The sequence below is a fragment of the Podarcis pityusensis genome (genome assembly GCF_964106645.2).
Source record: "Podarcis pityusensis genome assembly, chromosome: 8".
Classification (NCBI taxonomy): domain Eukaryota; kingdom Metazoa; phylum Chordata; class Lepidosauria; order Squamata; family Lacertidae; genus Podarcis; species Podarcis pityusensis.
The window spans coordinates 18,540,390-18,556,822 of record NC_138033.1 but is presented as its reverse complement, the minus strand read 5'-3'; the positions used below and the strand labels follow the sequence as shown (position 1 = coordinate 18,556,822).

At 48.5% G+C, this 16,433-nt stretch overlaps 1 protein-coding gene across 1 annotated transcript in view; it reads right to left on the bottom strand.

The window, feature by feature from the left end:
- Window positions 1–14: 14 nt before the first annotated feature.
- Window positions 15–16,433, bottom strand: part of NFKBID (NFKB inhibitor delta) — a 30,631-nt gene continuing 14,212 nt past the window's right edge. Inside the window, exons 3-12 of the mRNA XM_081018265.1 lie at window positions 15,736–15,769; window positions 15,140–15,438; window positions 14,096–14,307; window positions 13,210–13,315; window positions 9,506–9,652; window positions 7,761–7,812; window positions 7,494–7,639; window positions 6,094–6,210; window positions 3,401–3,565; window positions 15–2,866 (exon numbers count right to left, since the gene is read on the bottom strand). Of these exons, the coding sequence (XP_080874391.1) occupies window positions 2,801–2,866; window positions 3,401–3,565; window positions 6,094–6,210; window positions 7,494–7,639; window positions 7,761–7,812; window positions 9,506–9,652; window positions 13,210–13,315; window positions 14,096–14,307; window positions 15,140–15,438; window positions 15,736–15,769 (1,344 nt within the window). The 3' untranslated portion in view covers window positions 15–2,800. The remainder of the gene's footprint in view (window positions 2,867–3,400; window positions 3,566–6,093; window positions 6,211–7,493; window positions 7,640–7,760; window positions 7,813–9,505; window positions 9,653–13,209; window positions 13,316–14,095; window positions 14,308–15,139; window positions 15,439–15,735; window positions 15,770–16,433) is intronic.

Genomic DNA, 16,433 nt, shown 5'->3' with positions numbered 1-16,433 from the left:
ACGGAGACAGCGGAAAAGATTAAAAAGTGTGCTTCTTTATTGCCACAATTAGCTTGCTTCTGTTCCAATAACATATGGTTCATCATAAACCCTGGCATGTCCTCGCCTCCATTTAAATATTCCATTAGCACAAGTTTGGAGTGTTCATCAAGCTGAACACAGAGGAGGGCATGTGAAAGGTTGCCAGACAGAGAGAGTGGGGGGAATGGGGAGGGATAAACACAAGATTATAGGATGTTGCCTTCTACTGAGTCAGACCACTGAGTCTATCCAGTTCAGTATTGTCTGCATTGACTGGCAGCAGCTCTGCAGGGTTTCAGGGTGAATTTTTTTCAGCCCTCCAGGGAGATGGACTCTAGGACCTTCTGCATGCAAAGCAGATGTCCTACCACTTTGGGAAGGGTTCCCTCCATAGCTGTCAAGCGTCCCTTATTTGGCGGGACAGTCCCTTATCCCAGGGCCATGTCCCGCTGCTGTCCCTTATTGATGATGTCCCTTAAATAAGCTACTGGAGGTAATGGGGCCCTTTCTATGTCCAGCTGTCCTTTGTCAACAACAAATTGTTGCTGTTTTTTTGTGTTGAATATATGCTATATGGTAATTTATAGGACCTAATAGGTATCTAAAGCCATTTGCACGCAACAAAATATGTATTTTATCAAAGTAATTGTTGATCCCTTATTTTGGCTGCTGATCCCTTATTTTCGAGGCTGCTGGTCCCTTATTTTCAAATCTGTAAGTTGACAGCTATGGTTCCCTCCTAGTTAGTGAGCAGGAATAATTCTTGCAGCAGCTGAACCTGCAGCAGTATTTTGCGGCAGAAGAAGCTGCAACCACCAGAATTCTCCCTTTCTTCACAACAGTGAAGAAATCCCAGGATTGGGTGTCTGGCAATTGCAGATGGGCTGATTTACTCGTTTCGGTTTCTCCCCCCCCCCCCCATCTGAAGTTCAGTTCTTCGCATTTCTGCATTAGTTTGCAGTTCATTCACATTTGAAGGTGGCAAATTAGGTTGGTTTGCCTTTAAATGCAAGCTGGATCTAATTTCTCCCTACCCAGCAACGGGAAAAGAAGGGAGAGTCAAACTCCTCAAAGAGCTGTGGAGAGCAGGAATTGGTGGGACAGCATGGCTTAATAAGGCGAGACCGCCAAGAAACGGGATGGGTGGGGAGGATAGGAAATGAAAGGGGAGGTGTGTTAATTTCCCCACTTTGTGGGGATACAAGCTGATGCAGTCATGGGAGAGAGAGAGAGAGAGACAGAGAGAAAGACTGCTTCCTTGGCGATGAGCCAGAGATAAGAGTGTGAGCTACACAGAGCTCTCTCAATTAAGCCAGGGACCTGGCTACAGGTTTCTGCACACAGATGCTGTGAGCGGGTGCGTCACAGGCCGGAGCCTAAATCGAGAAAAAACACGCAGTGTTTATCCCCGCAGCTTAGAACACGAAAGGCCCCCACCTTGCCTGAGGGCCTCCAAACTGATTCCAAGCGTCAGAGGGGCAGCACTGAAAAAGTGTGCATATTGTCATTTGCCTCAGGTTATTGTGAGGCGTAATTAAGTCGGCTGCCAACTTCATCTCCTGAGAGGGCACCTCTAACTTCTTAAAAGGGCAGTTCTCTACCACAACGTTGTTTCGAGGCTGGCTTAAGCGTTGCAGCTCCTGCCTCGCCGCAGGGACCCTGGGGAACTGTCATTTGGGTGAAGGAGCAGAGGCTCCTCTTAAAAGACCACTCACTGGAACTACAGTTCCAAGGGTTCCCCAGTTGTGGAGAGAGAAGGAACAACAATTAAGCCGGTTAATTTTGTAGAGAACTACCCGGAGGCGGGGGCAAGACACCTGTAGCCCTCCAGACGTTGCTGAACTTCAAGTCCCATCATCCCTGATCTCTGGCCAGGCTGGACTTCACTCATGGGAGTGGTGGTTCAACAACATCTGGGTACCACAAGGTAGCCGCCCGTGCACAGAAGGGATAATTTCGGCAGTTGTGGCTTGGAAGATCACTCCCATGCCACAGTTGCGAGAAGCTCCAACCAGTGGAGTTTCCTTTCCCCCTTCTGTGCAATTCTTTGAATTAAAAAGTTACAGGAACTCTCTTAGGTTTTAAGATGTAGCATCAGTAAGTGGATCACACCAGAGATGGCCTAAACAGCAACTCAGTTTCACCGAAGTAATTCCTCCAGCAAAGGCCAGCCCTGTGCTACTATACGATCCAAATTTTGCCAAAAACCAATATGGTTCAATTACAACGATCCATTTCACAGAAATGATACTTGCGGCAGCTAAGAGGATAGAGAGGGGCGAACCTGGCAGCTGCCTCCCCCTCCCTTGCATGCAAGGATACCAAACAGGAGCACTTAGAACTCCAGTGGGAGAAGCAGCTGGTTGACAGAATTCGCACTCGGAGCCTGAACCGTTTCCTTGCTGATGAGGGTGAGCCCAGTGGTGCTGGGTGGTGGTGAAAGAGTACCTTTGTTCCCTGCCTGATCACTAGCCTGGGGCTGAAAGGATGCAGTGACAGTGGGGAAGGCAAAGCCCTCCACACTGCCAGCATTGCAGTGGGAGATAATCTGGCGCCACTGGGGATAGACTATTGGCCGGCATCAGCAAGGAAAGTCAGGCACACAACCCTCCCTATCCAATAAGTTAGTTAAATACAGGCAGCACAAGGCAAAGTTTCCTTGTCACATAAGATAAAACAACATAAACAACAACGCCCCCCAAATTGACACTCCTTCACTTCCTGGGCGGCTGAAAAAGAGACGGTGTTCTGCCGAGGAGTGTAGCTTGACAGGAGGTCTTCATGGGAAAGGGGGGAGATGAGCTGGTCCGGGGCCCAAACGGCGACTCCTAAGCAACAGGCGTAGCTGCAGAGGGAAGGAGACAACAATCATTCAAAGATGAAGCATAGCTATTCCTTCTTGGGCTCTTCCCTGTACTGATGCAGCTAGGGATGAACAGATCTGCCCATTTCGGTTTCTCCCAGCTTCTCATCCTTCCAGTCTTCAGTTCTCCACTTTTTTGCATCAGTCTACTGGTTTATTTAATTTTTTTTTGCAACAAGTGCACTTGAAAATCCACCAGCTTCTTAGTGTGCATCTCTCCCAACGCAGACATTTCTGTAGGCGATTTTCATTCAACATACACATTTCCCCCCAAGCAATTTCCCCTAATGTCATGCATTTTTTCTCGGGGTACGTTAGTTCCTCTAAGCACACAATTTCTTATGCCCCCTTTCGCTTAACATATGCATTTTTTGAGCAGGTGGGAGAACTCCACCGCAGAATTCGGAGAAGTGCAAATTTCTCAGGACAGCTGCATTTTGAGCTGCGTGTTGCAAGTGAACTAAATTTAGCTCCCCCTGCCCACTGCCACCAACCATAGATCCTCCCCAAGCTGACCTGTTCTGTCGCTGGCCCTGGTGCCAACAGGTGAACTGGTTGTTCGTTCTCCAGGTTCCGCGCACTGGGATCAGCCCAGTGATGCAGCAGGAGGCGCACAATCTGCTCCTGAAAGGGGTGTCCATGCAGACCAGCGGCCATGTGCAAGGCGGTGTTCCCGTGGGCCTGAGGACAGAGATTTCCCCTCCAAGTTAGCCTGCATAATATCCATTTATTGCAGATTTATTAACCCAAACTTACTGAAGCAGTGTGCAATAAAATAAGACAAAATGCAAAAAGATTGCAAACTCAGCGATGCTAAAAGCAGTAAAGCAATTTCTACCATTGTGAAACTGTTGTTTTTTTTCACATAAGCAACTGTATCACACTTTGGGAAAGGCTTCTTAAAGAAAAAAATGTCTTCAACAGCCCCCTAATTGCTAAAAGGCTAGGTGTTTGCCAGATTTCAGCTGATAACTGATTCCAGGCGGCTGGACCTGCAACACTAAAATCCTGGCCTCTAGGGCACACTCAGCTCATCTCTGGGGCATGTGGTACTCTCAGCAGTACCCCATCTAGGGAGTACAATTGCTGCATATGGATGTGTGGGTCAAGGCCATAGCTGCCAACTTTTCCCTTTTATTGCGAGGAATCCTATTCGGAATAAGGGAATTTCCCTTAAAAATAGGGAAACATTGACAGCTTATGATCAAGGCAGTTCCTCAGGTCCATTGCAACTCTTTCCAAAGTTCCAGAAAATGCTGACGGACATGTCAGAGAAAGAAATGGAATCAGAAATTGCCGATGTTCATTTCTTCATCCTGTAGCCAGAAGGAAACTCAGTCCAGTGAATACAATGGGCATTTGCTGTTTCCTGTTGCTTTCAGTCCACAAATGACATGTAATTGATTACATTAACCCCCCCCCCACTTGCATTGTGTTTCCTTTGCGTTCTGCAAGGCCAGAACGTTTTGGAAGTCGAATGGACTTCTGGAACAGATTCCATTCGACTTCCAAGGTACGACTGTACAGGGCAGAACAGAAAACGATGGCTTCTTACATCCCTGAGGAACAGGACACCTTAGCAGCACACTTGTTTAACATGCCATTTCTGCCTCTCCCCTTTTAGCTGAGCCTCTGTGCTACTCAGGATCAGTCCTGGGGAAGCTGGAGCAGCCTTTGGGCCACGGCAGGTGTGAATCACCTCCTCAATATTCCTCTTCGCTTTTCAAGGGAAGCATCCATTGGCATCAATGGCATAGAATTGTGGAGTTGGAAGGGACCACCAGAGCATAGCTGTCAACCGTCCCTTATTTGGTGGGAAACTCTCTTATCCCAGTGCCGTGTCCTGCTGCTGTCCCTTATTGATGATGTCCCTTAAATTTCCCGGGTTTCAAAGGAAGCAGCTCCTCTCCCTCCCTCCCTGCCGGCCAGGGAGGAGGGAGGCTCCAACTGTGTTGCTTGGCTGCCCAGCCTGCCCCCCTCTGGCCTCCTCTCACCAGCCTCGGCCCCTGGGAGCCCCTCCCCGCCGGGACTGGCGGGAGCCTCAGGCCCTTCCGCTGCCATCCTTCTCGCAGCCGCTGAACTGAGTGTCTCTGCCTGGGGCCTCCCCTCTGCCCGCCACCGCCGCTCCCACTAGGCCATACTGCGGCTGCACCGCCAAAGGAGCTGGATGAGATGGGCAGCCTGGCGCAGCCTATGAATTGCTGAGGAGCCTTGAGAGGAGAGCGAGGGCAACCATAGAGAAAGCAGTTCAGAGAGAGGAGGCAGAGGCGCAGGCAGGTGTTCCAAGGGCTAACCATAGAGGGGGAAAACGGAGGAAGGACCGCAAGCGCTTCTCCCATAGATTTGTAGTGGTAGACTAGCATAGATGGTCTGATCTGCGGGTTTACTTCGGGCGCTATTTCCCCCCCTCTTCCTCCCACCCCGCCTGATGGAACTGAGAGCTGCAGATGGAGCACGGGAGAAAAGATACAAAACTGCAGCAGCATCTTCGTAGCTTGGACTTCGTTTTGCGGGAAAAGTGGTTGCTGCTTGTAGTTATTTAATTGCAGTGTTTCATCAGCTGGTGTCTTGAGCAGCAACCTCTGGAAACGAAGGGCTAAAAACCGGCGCTGCTCTCCCAAATTATCTGGTCCCTTTAACTTCGTATTTCGGCTAGTTGACTAAAATCCCTTATTTTGGCTGCTGATCCCTTATTTTTGAGGCTGCTGGTCCCTTATTTTCAAATCTGTAAGTTGACAGCTATGCACCAGAGTCATCTAGTCTAACCCTCTGCAATGCAGAAATCTTTTTGCCCAACGTGGGGTTCGAACCCATGACCCTAAGATTAAGAGTCGCACGCTCCCCTGGCAATGCAAACAGCAGCATTGGAGAGATCATCTTTATTGGGACCATGGGAGAGAGGGAGGAAGAAAAAGTAAAACTTTCCCTCTCCCTTTCCTAAAGTCCCAAAGCTGCAACTGACATAGACAAAAACCTGCATGTCAGCTGCTACGGTCCAAATGACCTCAAGTGACATGTGATTCTCAGAGCTGGGCCCTCTGTTGCAAGGTGCTGAGCAGGCTTGATCTGCTCTCCGAGGGCCACCAGTTCTACCCACTGTTCTGCCATTCATGATACAAAACAACAACAACACCATAATGAAAAAAACTCCTTTCTATCCCCAACCTTGGGCAACAGCGCCCCCTAGCAGAGAAAACCCAGAAGCACACCTTCATATTGACAAAGTTCTGGAGTTCTCCTTCAGGAAGCTGGAGAAGGAACTGGATCAAAGGCAGGTTTGCAGCTTGGACAGCCAAATGCAGAATGGTTTTGCTGCTCTTCAGTTCCTAGAAAAGGGAGGAAACTGTCAGGAGGCCAGATGGGCTGGCCAAGCTTTCTTGGCTAATCACAAAAGAGAGTCTTATCTTTGAACCGTTCTGGGTGGGAGAACATCTGCTTTGCATGCAGACAATCCCAGGTTCAATCCCTGGCACCTCCTGGTAGCACTGGGGGAGAAATTCTAGAGAGCAGCTGCCTGCCAGTGTAGACAATATTGAGTCAGATAAACAAATGGTCTGACTCAGGGTAAGGCACTTTGCCAGTCCTGTTTAGAAGTGCTTCCATAATGTCAGTATGTCATGATGTCAGTGGGAGAGCTTGAAGTGTACACGAGAAATCTAGATTTATGCAATTAAAGTGAATTAAAGCATTGTCTTGCCCTGGTGAAACAAATCCACTTTTTTTTAAAAAAGACTTTTTGCAGTTAGGAAAGTGATGAAGAAAGTCACCGAAAAGTGTAAGAGGAACAAATGGGAAAACACCAGCAAATGAATAGTGCTAATTGTTAAATAAATCAGAAGGAATTTCCAGTAAAGACAGGTGGCAGTCTAACCTCCGTGTAAGCTTTGTGCAAACAAATCAGGGTGAATGCTCAATAAACAGGCCATCTGGAGGATTGCAGCGCACCCTAAGGGGTACACATTGTTACGATATTGAATCAATGCAGCCGCGAGCTGCTGGTAGCTTGAAAGCAAAACATAATGGGAATGTTGGGACTGTTCCGTGGGAAACAGAGGGACAGTCAATTCACAGTGCAGAGGGCACCGGAATTAGCTCAGAGTGTAATATGAGCTGTACAGGAAGTACAGGAGGAGTTTGTCTCTCGACTGCTGGAGCTTGAAGAGAGCAGTCATGATTTTTGTAACGCTGCAAAGACAGAAATAAAGGAATGTAAATACGTTTCTGTCTATCTCTTTCCCCTGCCCGGGGGGGCAGGAAAGAGGGGGGGTGTTCTTCTCACGCTGAGAAGGATCGCCTATCGCGACCTAGCCTGTATCCTGCTGGGGAATGCAGACAGGGAGGTCAACAGGAGATCAAGCCGGGTGCCTGGAGAGTGGCCAGTTTCTCCTGATAAAGGCTTGATTCCCGACACACATTGCATGGTCACATTCTTCCCCACCATGGCAAGATCTATTTTTCTATTTTAATTATGGCAACAATAGCCAAAGTCCGCAAATGCTTTGCTATGTCTCCTTCTTTTGCTCTCTTTTTGGTTGATGCAGAAGTGGCCACCTTGGTTTCCTGGCCTGGGGAGAAGGAACCCTTCCTCAGAGCCTACCCACCCACCTACCTGGCTCTTGTAGTTGGCCCCGAGTTCGAGGAGCAAGCGAATACAGAGCAGGAAGTTCTGGAGCTGCTGCTGAGACAACGGATCCATGCTTTGGGACTGGAAGGCAGCATTGTGAGCTATGACAGCGCAATGCAAGGGGGTCAGACCTACCGGAACAGTGCAGAAAGAGATGTCAAAGACTCCACGCATTAGCAGTGTGCAAAATAATATGCATTCACAACTTGAAAATCTTTCTGGGGAATACACAGCACTCTCCCATCACCTTACCTTCGAAATTTCTAGCATCGACATTGACTGGGATACCAGTCACCATGACGGCCTGGGAAAGAATCCAGAAGAGATCGTCATTCTGACGTGTGCTTAGAACAGATTAAATCCCAACCCAAAGAAAGCCCAGCAAGTAGATGTTGGCCATGGACTGAGTGGCTCTAACACCTAGCCACTTCAACAGTATTTGTTGAAAAAGCAGAGAAAAGGGGCAGGAAGATGACTATAAACATATACAGTGGTACCCTGGGTTAAGAACTTAATTCGTTCCGGAGGTCTGTTCTTAACCTGAAACTGTTCTTAACCTGAAGCACCACTTTAGCTAATGGGGCCTCCCGCTGTTGCCACACCGCCGGAGCACGATTTCTGTTCTCATCCTAAAGTTCTTAACCCGAGGAACTATTTATGGGTTAGCGGAGTCTGTAACCTGAAGTGTATGTAACCTGAAGCTTATGTAACCCGAGGTACCACTGTAGACCTTTTCCCTGCTGTAGTGACTATTGCATCACAGCCTGTTTCATTGTGTTTTAAAGGCGCTGTAAGCTGCCTCAAGAACATCAGTTGGTCAACAGGCTATAAATACAGTACTCCTAAATGAATAAATAGTATTTTATCGGATACCCATTGTCCATGCGTGGAGATCAAGTGATGGGGAAGCATGGCCTGCTGTATGTGCTATCGTGCTGCTAACATTTGCAGGTGTATAAAAAGGAACAATTGACGGAAACGCTGCTGTAATTTGAACTCTGCGATGAGGTGCCATGAGGTCCAGCTTCCACCAACTCCCAACTATTGGCCCTGCTGGCTCATGGGAGTTGGAGTTGGTGGTGGCTGGGTGCTACAGTGGAGAGTCAGTGTGGTGTAGTGGTTAAGAGCGGTAGACTCGTAATCTGGGGAACTGGGTTCGCGTCTCTGCTCCTCCACATGCAGCTGCTGTGTGACCTTGAGCTAGTCACACTTCTCTGAAGTCTCTCAGCCTCACTCATCTCACAGAGTGTTTGTTGTGGGGGAGGAAGGGAAAGGAGAAAGTTAGCCACTTTGAGACTCCTTTGAGTAGTGATAAAGCGGGATATCAAATCCAAACTCTCTTCTTCTTCTGAAGGAATGGCCCGGCTGCTGCCCTTGAGCTTTTACCACCTGAGGCAATTGCCTCAGTTTGCCTGATGATAGGGCTGGCCTTGCTAGCAGCGATGGGACCTTAGACAGCTGCTTTGTACTGAATTAGGCCATTAATATTGCCTGCAGTGACTGCCAGAGGCTCTCCAGGATTCCAGGCAGGGAATATTTCCCACAAGGGCATAGCTCCGGCACCCGGAGCAGTGGGGGCAGGGCGATCTGTGCATGAGGGCGGTGTGGTGAGCTGCCCACGGAGTCCGCCTGGTGGACCCAAGCCCCATGCTGCAATTTCGGGCAGAGTGGGGCCCTGAGCCACTGTGTCACTCCCAGGAGAGAAGTGTGGCTTGGGCGTGCTACAGGCCAGGCCCCGTGGTAAGTGCCGCTCCCCGTGGTGTGCTATTTTGTCACCCCCCTCAAGGATGAGACTCAGGGCGGATCACACATCCCACGCCCCACTTCCTAGGCCCCTGATTTCCCAGCCCTACTGGGAGATGCCTGGGATTGAACCAGAGACCTTCTGCATGCAAGGCAGGTGCTCTACCACTGAGCTATGCCCTTCCCCTGTGGCGTTTTGTTGGGTAGCAACTCCCATCATTCTTAAATGTTGGCCATGCAATATGGACACTCACCTCAATGACACTGGGCAGCCCATAGGTGGCGCCAAGGTGCAGCACAGTCTGCCCCTTCTGGTCTGCAGCGTTGACGTCCGCTCCCAGGATGATTAGGTCCTTCACGATCCCAGGCTGATTTGCTGCAGCTGCCACTAGCAGCGGAGTCTGGGCACACAGAGAGGAATAGCAGTGAGTGGCTGCGGCTGGGAGTGGCAGAGCTCAGCCTTGCCAGGCGCCTGGTTCTAGGCAGCTATCTAGGGCAGCAGTTGATAGGCGGCAGGCAGCAGCTGACGGGAAGGGAGCATTCGCTACTTCAATGCATATACACCAGCCGTGTTTCAGCCTGACGTCCGCATTTCCTTTTGGGCAACCTTCTGAGGGCCACATGCCAATGGTGGGAGGGGCCATAGGCAAAAGTGGGTGGAGCAATGAATGCAAATATCACCTTTGTAGCATAGGCTAAGTTTCTGCACACCCATCCCCCATCCCAACAAACAAGAGGCATTAGTGGACTGCAAGGTGTCACAGGGGAGCTGGACAGGAGGCACATTTAGTGAAGAGCAGAGAGATAACAACAACAACAACAACAACAACAACAACAACAACAACAACAACAATTATAACCCGCCCATCTGGCTGGGTTTCCCCAGCCACCTCTGGGCGGCTTCCAACAGAATATTAAAATACAATAATCTATTAAACATTAAAAGCTCCCCTAAACAGGGCTGCCTTCAGATGTCTTCTAAAAGTCTGGTAGTTGTTTTTCTCTTTGACATCTGGTGGGAGGGCATTCCACAGGGTGGGTGCCACTACCGAGAAGGCCCTCTGCCTGGTTCCCTGTAACTTGGCTTCTCACAGGGAGGGACACTGAGGTCCTGCGCTGAGGGCCTTCTGGCAGTTCCCTCACTGCAAGAAGTGAAGCCACAGGCAGAGGGCCTTCTCGGTAGTGGCGCCTGCCCTGTGGAACGCCCTCCCATCAGATATCAAGGAAATAAACAACTCTCTGACTTTTAGAAGACATCTGAAGGCAGCCCTGTTTAGGGAAGTTTTAAATGTTTGATGTTTTATCGCTTGATGATCATGATGGGAGCCACCCAGAGTGACTGGGGAAACCCAGCCAGATGGGCAGGGTAAAAATATATTATTATTATTATTATTATTATTATTATTATTAATCAGATCCCTCCCTCCTTCTGCCTACAGTAAGTCCCAAGGGATCCTCTCTGTTTCTGCTCAGCTTTCTGTTCTGTTACGTGGAGGAATCATCTTGTTTTAGGGTTGGGAGTTGGAGCTGGCAGACTTTCAACAGACACATTATCAGCTGGTGTTGGTGTTGCCTCTATTAAGTCTGACTCCTGTCTTTTCTCAGGGCTGGTGCATCTGCTTGCTTGCCCCTGTTCCTCACCCTCCAATATCCCCTACTTCTACTCATCCTCTGGGGTTTGCCCTGTCTCCCACCACCAAGGAAAAAAAATCACCCAGGGAGCAAAGCTGGAGGTGTGGGGTGGGGAGATTCCTGAGGGACAGACAAAATTGCCTGCAGGGCTACATTTGGGCCCTGAGCCTTCGTTTCCCCACCCTGAGGTACACTCTTATTCCTCAGGAGCAGCTCGACACAAATAAAAAGACTGAACTGGCCTGGAGTCCTGAACATCTCAAGAGGCAGACATGACAAAGCAACATCAAGGGCTTCAAGGAAATGATAAAAGTTGCTTTAGTTGAGATTCCTGCTTTGCAGGGGGGTTGGACTAGATGACCCTCGAGGTCCCTTCAAACTCTATGATCTTTTCAACTGGCTAGGCTATTGGCAGCAGCTTGATCTGAAGCAGTTTTCACCAGGTGACACACCATTGCTACCTGCCGATCACTGCTAGGAAAGGATCATCTATAAGAAGTTGACAGTCCTAGATGCAAGGGGAAGAGAAGGGCTAGGATTGCCTTGATAAGTTGCTTGGATAGCACAACCAAGAGAAAGGGCTGGGGGGCTGGGAGAGGGGAAGTTTGCATTTTAATAAAATAATAATAATAATAATAATAATAATAATAATAATAATAATATATTATTATTTACACCGTGCTCATCTGGCTGGGTTTCCCAGCCACTCTGGGCGGCTTTCAACAAAAGATTAAAAAAAATTAAGACAGGCGTCCTCAACTTCGGCCCTCCAGATGTTTTGATACTACAATTCCCACCATCCCTGACCACTGGTCCTGCTAGCTAGGGATCATCGGAGTTGTAGGCCAAAAACATCTGAAGGGCTGAGGTTGAGGAAGCCTGCATTAAGACATCAGTCATTAAAAACTTTCCTAAACAGGGCTGCCTTCAGATGTCTTCTAAATGTGAAATAGTTGTTTATTTCTTTGACATTTATTTACTTTTTATCCCTTTATTTTATAAATTGCCTGATGGGTTTTAAAATAGCTGTCACAGCAGGATGCAATATGGAATAACAGAGAGTATAAATTGAATTTCTAAACATGTATGAACCAGAAATGAAGTACATATACTGTTAGAATGGCAGAGTAAGTGCATTTGAAAACACACACAAGAAAAGAAATCAGAATAATCAGTGAAAGTCACAACAAATAGGTTGCCTGGATACCTGTAGGAAAGAATAGAGTGATATTCATCTAAGATACTCATAGCAGACCCTCTGAAATGAATGGACATAACTCCATGGACTGGCGTTTGATTGACCTTGGATATATTCCATAGCAAATACATAGCTTATGAAATAAATTCTAAATGCTATAGGGCTGTCGCCAATGCTAGTCCTACTTAGAGTAGACCCATTCAAATTAATGCATCAAGCCTATCTTTAGATCCATTAATTTCAGATGAGTATGCTGGATTCAGATGATAAGCAAGGAGATTCTGACTAAACATTAGGAAGAACTTTCTGATGGTAAGAGCTGTTTGACGGTGGAACAGTCTCCCTCGGGAGATGATGGACTCTCCTTCCTTGGGGGTTTTAAGACAGAAGTTGGGTGGCCAACTGTCAGGGATTCTTCAGCTGTATTTCCTCTATTGCAGGGGGTTGGACTAGATACCTGTCTGGGTCCCTCCCAATCCTACTGTTATGTACTAAGCTTGGATCCTAGAACAAGAGGCAGGTAGGATCCTAGAATGCAACAACTGATTGGCTTGCAGGAGAAGACCAATCAGGCTCCAGGAGGAAGTTAATCAGCCTATTAGGCTGGTAGGATCGTAGAATGCAACAACTGATTGGCCTGCAGGAGAAGACCAATCAGGCTCCAGAAGGGAAGCAGAATCAGCCAGTCAGACGGGACTCATTGTGTAAATAATGTACAGTCATACCTCGGGGTACAGACGCTTCGGGTTGCACGATTTCGGGTTGTGCACCGCGCCGAACCCGGAAGTACCAGAACGGGTTACTTCTGGGTTTCGGCGCTTGCGCATGTGCAGAAGTGCGTGCGCAGATGCGGCGCTGCGGGTTGCGAACGTGCTTCCTGCATGGATCACGTTCGCAACCCAGGCGTCCACTGTATATAAAAGCCTAAGGTTTCGGGGGAAATTCAATCGCTGTTTTACAAGCTGCGAAAAAGAGCATGAAATCACTGCAGGACTCCGAGTATATTTCACCTACAATTCTGATTCTATGCGTAGGACTTAATTGGAGACAACCCTATGAGACAGCTGGAGAAAGATAATCATGTGCCTCCTCCATGCAAGGAGAATTAAGCCCAGGCCTCATCCTCACCTTCCCCCTGTGCTCTTTGACGTCAAGTTGGCCACACTCCCGGAATACCTCAGCGGTAGCATATGCCAGCGGCCGGTGTCCTTTGGCCACATATAGATGCAGAAACCTGAAGAGGAGAGGGGCACGGAATAGTTTAAGAACTTGGTGGTCGGTAGACAAGACTCTTCTCCCCTGGCAATGCCGCGAGAGAACCGCCTGACATAGTGGCTGGAGTCTCGGACTAGGACTAAGGAGACCCTGGTTCTGATCCCTGCTCAGCCATAGATTTCACATGGGCCAATGGTTCTCCCTCTTTCTCAGAATTAGCCTGCCTTGAGTGGTTTTTGGGAGGATAAAAGCTGGGGACAGAACCATGTGTAGAAATGTGGCATCTAAATGTCAAATAAATGTAATAAACACACAATATAACAATCTATACGTGTATAAGAAACAAATTTTGAAAAAATGACTATAAACAGAAATAGAGTACATTTCACCATAGTGGGGAAGACTGCTGAGGCATACCTGCTCAGAGTCACTAAATTGTCCATGGGCAATTTCCCTACTCTCCCTTCTTAGGGTTATTCGTCTTTATCTGTCCAACTAGGGTCATATCCACATGTGATCATACATTTAGAGCACATGCCTTCCCCCAAAGAATCATGGGAACTGTAGTTTACAGCTGCATTTCCCGGTACCCATATCAAACTACAGTACAACTCCCATGATTCTTTGGGGGAAACCAATTTTTTTAAATGAATGTGACCCTGGGCCAGACAGAGGACTATCTGCTATAAAACAGGACACACAGCCACCTTACTTTGAAGGGGACTGGGATGGTATTCAAAGCGCTATCCGGGGGGCGGGGGCGGGGAATCAGTGCCCTCACCACCGGCAACAGACTTACGTGTCTCCATCCTCATCTTGATGTAGCAGAAGAGGCAGTTCTGTGTTCCTGATCTCTGCCCGAGCTTGGGTCAGTTCCCCAGGATCCACTTCCATGGATGAGGCCGGGAAATTCTCCTCGGGAAGGAGGCATGGGTTGTTCATTTCTTGCTGCAGGCAGACGCCCCCAGGAGCGGGGAAGAGGTCCAAAGGCCCCGTTTCAGAGACTGCCGTCTGTGTGGAAGAAACCATGGTAAAGAGGCATTGCAATATTACCAATCTTTCCCCCCAGATATATGCCAGGGTTGCCAATGTGGGCACATATATGTTCAGAGAGGCGTTCCCTGGCATTTCCAGGGCCCCCTTCTCCCACCAAAATTAGGCTTGGGAACAGCTTCTGACTCTGAACCGCCTTGGGGCAAGCATTCCACAAATGGGGAATGGAGATACGTTCCCAAGGATTTCCTTGGAACAGGAAAACTGCTGTTTAAAAAACAGATTAAGATGATAGTGTTATGTATTGAAGTTCTCACCCCGGCCACCAGGGGTATTGTGTATACAGTGGTACCTAGGGTTAAGAACTTAATTCGTTCCGGAGGTCCGTTCTTAACCTGAAACTGTTCTCAACCTGAAGACCACTTTAGCTAACGGGGCCTCCCGCTGCCGCCACGCCGCCATTGTGTGATTTCTGTTCTCAACCTGAAGCAAACGACCCGAGGTACTATTTCTGAGTTAGTGGAGTCTGTAGCCTGAAGCGTCTGTAACCTGAAGCATATGTAACCAGAGGTACCACTGTATAGTTTTCACTCAGGTCCACGTTAAGTTAATTTAGGCGGGAAACCCTGGGTTGTTGTTGTTACAATGTTGACAGCCAACTGCCTATAAAAGCAGGCCGGCTGAGCTGTTTGCAGTTCAGTTCCAGCTAACTTATAAAGAACTACTTGGAGAAATCTCTGTGTCGTCTGCTATGTCCACCCACAATCTAATAGATAGCATGAGACCTTTCCTTGTCTCCAGTTTGAGCCACTCCTCACCCACGCACATCCCCTCATAATTCCACATTCACCTCATAATCCACCGCTGACGCCATCTTGGAACCATACACTGCCTCGGTGGTACTAGGTCCTGCAGGCCCATAAACACTGGCATCCAAAGAAGTAAAGGGGTTGATGATGCCATACTGGGGCCCTGGATGTGGAAGGAGGTAGTTCTTGGTGGGGTCCACTGGCTGGTAGTGGCAGTCGGCAGGGAAGGCCGCTTGGCTTGAGGTGTCTGGCTGCCAGGTGGGAAAGGCCGCGACCGGGTACTCGGGAGCAGCTGTCTGTCCTGGAGTAGGTCCTCTTCCCTCAGCTGCTCTGGGGGGCTCTAGGAAGAGGGACTCAGGTGAGCAAAGAATACAGAAGCAGAAGAAAAGCCCTGCTGGATCAGGCCAGTGGTCTCTCTAGTCCAGCATCCTGTTCTTACTGGGGCCAACCAGATGCCCATGGGAAGCCCGAAAGCAGGACCCAAGCTCAAGAACACCTCTCCCTTCCTGTGGTTTCCAGCAACTGGGACGCAGAAGCATACTGCCTCCACCAGTGCAGACAGAACGTTAGTAGCCGTTACAGGCGCACCGACTCTATGGGGGAAGAAAAGCATCCCAGTGTGTCCATATCCACTCACCTGTTTGGTTGGCTTCGAAAACTCCTGGGGGTACCTGCAGAGGAAGAGTAAAAAAAGAGGATCAGTAATGAGCCTGGTAAAGGTAATAAAGCGGTTGTGTCTGGACTAGTGTGGTGTAGTGGTTAAGAGCGGTGGGCTCATAATCTGGTGAACCGGGTTCGCTTCCCCGCTCCTCCACATGCAGCTGCTGGGTGACCTTGGGCTACTCAGACTTCTCTGAAGTCTGTCAGCTTCACTCACCTCACAGAGCGTTTGTTGTGGGAGAGGAAGGGAAAGGAGATTGTTAGCCGCTTTGAGACTCCTTAATAATAATAAATTTTTATTTATATCCCGCCTTCCCGAGCCGAAGCCAGGCTCAGAGCGGCTAACAACAGTAAAAGTAACACAATTTACATAAAATCACAATCAATTAATTGAAATACATTCTAAAATCAAGTCATTCTAAAATCAATTCAGAATCATGGCACGGGGCCATTAATTTGAAAAAGTCCTGGCTCTGGTTAGTGTAGTGATAAAACGGGATATCAAATCTAAATCCAAACATGCTATGGTCGTCACCCTAGACTAGGCTGCCCCTTAATCTGACCCCAAATGTTCATTCGCATGGTCCCCATTTCATAATGTAGGAAGAAGCTACCTTCTGCTGAGTCAGAACAATGGTCCATCTACCCTCATGGACGATGGACCAAAGTTCTGAC